Consider the following 2,489-nt stretch of genomic DNA (forward strand, 5'->3'; position numbering starts at 1 on the left):
CTTGCTGAAAATAATTCAAGCTATTTCTTTTGGACATACTTGTTTTTTTTTTGGATCCTCGTCTACTCATGTTGATCTCTTGCAGGCAAGGGTCACCAAGAGCCACACTAGGCTTGTGGGTGTCTGTGAATGATAATTAAACTTTCCTGATCTTTCTTAGGGATGCTCAAATTGTGGTACATGGTAAATCTTACTAGGCACATTCCATACATGTCAAGGTATTCTTTTACACTATGGGTCTTATGATGTGGCATGACCATATTGCTCAAGATGCACAATTAATGAGCTTCTAAAGTATACCACTATACCAGTACCTAGTAGGAGGACCTTGGTAGCACTTGGTAGGAGGCTACAAGCACCTAGGTAGCACCAAGATAGCAGAAGATAGTGATATGGTATCAAGCAGGTAGTAGTATGGTAGCACCTGCATACTAGCCTGGCAGCACTTGGGAATAAACCAAGCATTTGCATACTAACCTAGCAGCATCTGGAAATAAATCTATCACCCACCAGTATACCAGTACCTAGGAGTAGGAACTTGGTAGCACTTGGTAGTAGTAGCCTGTAAGCACCTAGGTAGCACCAAGGTAGCAGTCTACAGATTATACTAGTGTTTCAAATTTAGTAGTGCAAAATCATTATAGCAGAAATTGAAAAACTTTACATTATACCAGTGTTTCAAATTTAGACTAAATGATACCTGTAATCAAGACAATAACTTATATATCCAGTCTATAGCTTTGCAAGAGTGCAAAAACGGCCATCGCATTATGTCAGTTAGAACACTTCTACAACATATACAAGGTTCCAAAGTGGACTCCATAATAAAAATTACATTTAGTTTCTTGGGACCAAATGGGCCGATCACAAGTCTCGCTATACTACAGTTCGTTCATATGTTCGTACATCCACCTCCTTTGCACAGCTATGCTGTCATCATCTTTCATGATTTATCTATAGTATAGGCGAGGCGATCCTCGACACCAAGCCATGTATCAAGCCAGCCTCCCTTGAGGACTGTCGTCGTAAGATAAGCCTGCATTTCCCCAGGGTCTTGATCTTCCATTTTCTTTACTATACATGCGGTTCCTTGAGGATTCCATAAAGTTTTGTACTTGCTATCATCCACCATGATAGTGTTTGTTGGTGAATACTGAGGATAAGCCTCCCAAAACATGGTCAACTTCTTATAAAACACTGGTTTCTTGGTAATTCTCTGGAACTTAGTCTCCTCTGCGCAAAACTCTTGCGTAAGCACGCCTTTGAACCGGTGGATGTGAAAAGGCATAAAGCACCTCAAAATTCTGTTTGCATTGAACTTGTTAGCACAAGTCCATATAAAAACATCAAAGCGTTCCAAGCACCATTGCACAAACCTCTCAGCATCATGCTTTTGCCCTAACAGCTTCCTGCCACCCATATCTATCACTTCAAGCATATTCCAATAGGGGGGGTTTGTGCATATTTGCAGTCAACCGTTGTGAGTAGCACTCCATTGAGATCCAAAATTAAAGCTGGCCGTAATTGGAATGAAGGGCTGGTTGGATCCTCCCAGGCACGATACATCTTTGCATTAGGATGTCTCACACTACCACCTGCAAAAATCGATTCGATAACATCTCTCAGTTTAGTTCTTTGATTACTCTCATGCTTTTCAAACAGCTCTGATGCTTTCTGATCAATAGCAATATGGGCACTTACATCACCCTCCACTGAAGCTGTTGTGTCTTGTGCCTCATAATGCTCCTTGAACACATAGTTCTCTGCAGCATTTTCTGAGCTCTGAGAGCTGTCCTGTTCAGTCCCACATTCACCTTTTACCTCACTTTTCCCCTCAAATGCATCATAAAAACTAGCAGCCTATGCTTTAATCTGTCTTAGCATGTGAGCAGCATTGTCTACAGGAACACCACAATCCTGTGTTTTCCTTGCATTCTGTACTATGGTTGCAAGGCATGATGTCTGGACAAAACACCAAAAACCCACTTTCTCCCAGACATCATTATCCTCCTCTGTGACTTTATGACCATCCTGCACTGTATCAACATCCTGCACTTTTTCACCATCCTGCACTTTATCACCACCATCCTGCACTTTTTCACCATCATCCTGCACTTTATCACCACCATCCTGCACTTTATCACCACCATCCTGTTTTTTATCACCATCCTGCACTTTATTTACACCATCATGCACTTTATCACTATCTTGCAGTGTATCACCATTCTGGCTTTGTGAGGACATTGCCAGATATTTCAGCTAGTCCATCCACACTGACAGTGTCTGCAATGATAAATTTCATACATTGGAAAAGAAATGAATGAAATACATAACAATGAAAGATATATAAGAAACAAAATAGTCGGACTCTTTTCATTCATTAAATAGAAAATGTTAACAATTTGGTTACAGAGCCAGAATGGCTATTGATGGGACAAACCCAAAAAAGGGGGTAGACATTCACTCATGGGGAGAACTAGCAGAATTTA

At 40.9% G+C, this 2,489-nt stretch overlaps 1 protein-coding gene across 1 annotated transcript; it reads right to left on the reverse strand.

The window, feature by feature from the left end:
* Positions 1-943: 943 nt before the first annotated feature.
* LOC147608281 (uncharacterized) lies at positions 944-1,420 on the reverse strand. The gene has a single exon (XM_086789063.1). It carries the CDS (start codon positions 1,418-1,420, stop codon positions 944-946), a length of 477 nt encoding a protein of 158 aa, XP_086645189.1.
* Positions 1,421-2,489: the final 1,069 nt, after the last annotated feature.

Source organism: Cibotium barometz, chromosome 53 (genome assembly GCF_041138505.1).
Source record: "Cibotium barometz isolate CiBa-2024 chromosome 53, ASM4113850v1, whole genome shotgun sequence".
Taxonomy (NCBI): Eukaryota; Viridiplantae; Streptophyta; class Polypodiopsida; order Cyatheales; family Cibotiaceae; genus Cibotium; species Cibotium barometz.

Coding starts and splice junctions, on each gene's coding strand:
- LOC147608281 (XM_086789063.1), bottom strand. CDS start 1,420: ATGGGTGGCAGGAAGCTGTTAGGGCAAAAGCATGATGCTGAGAGGTTT.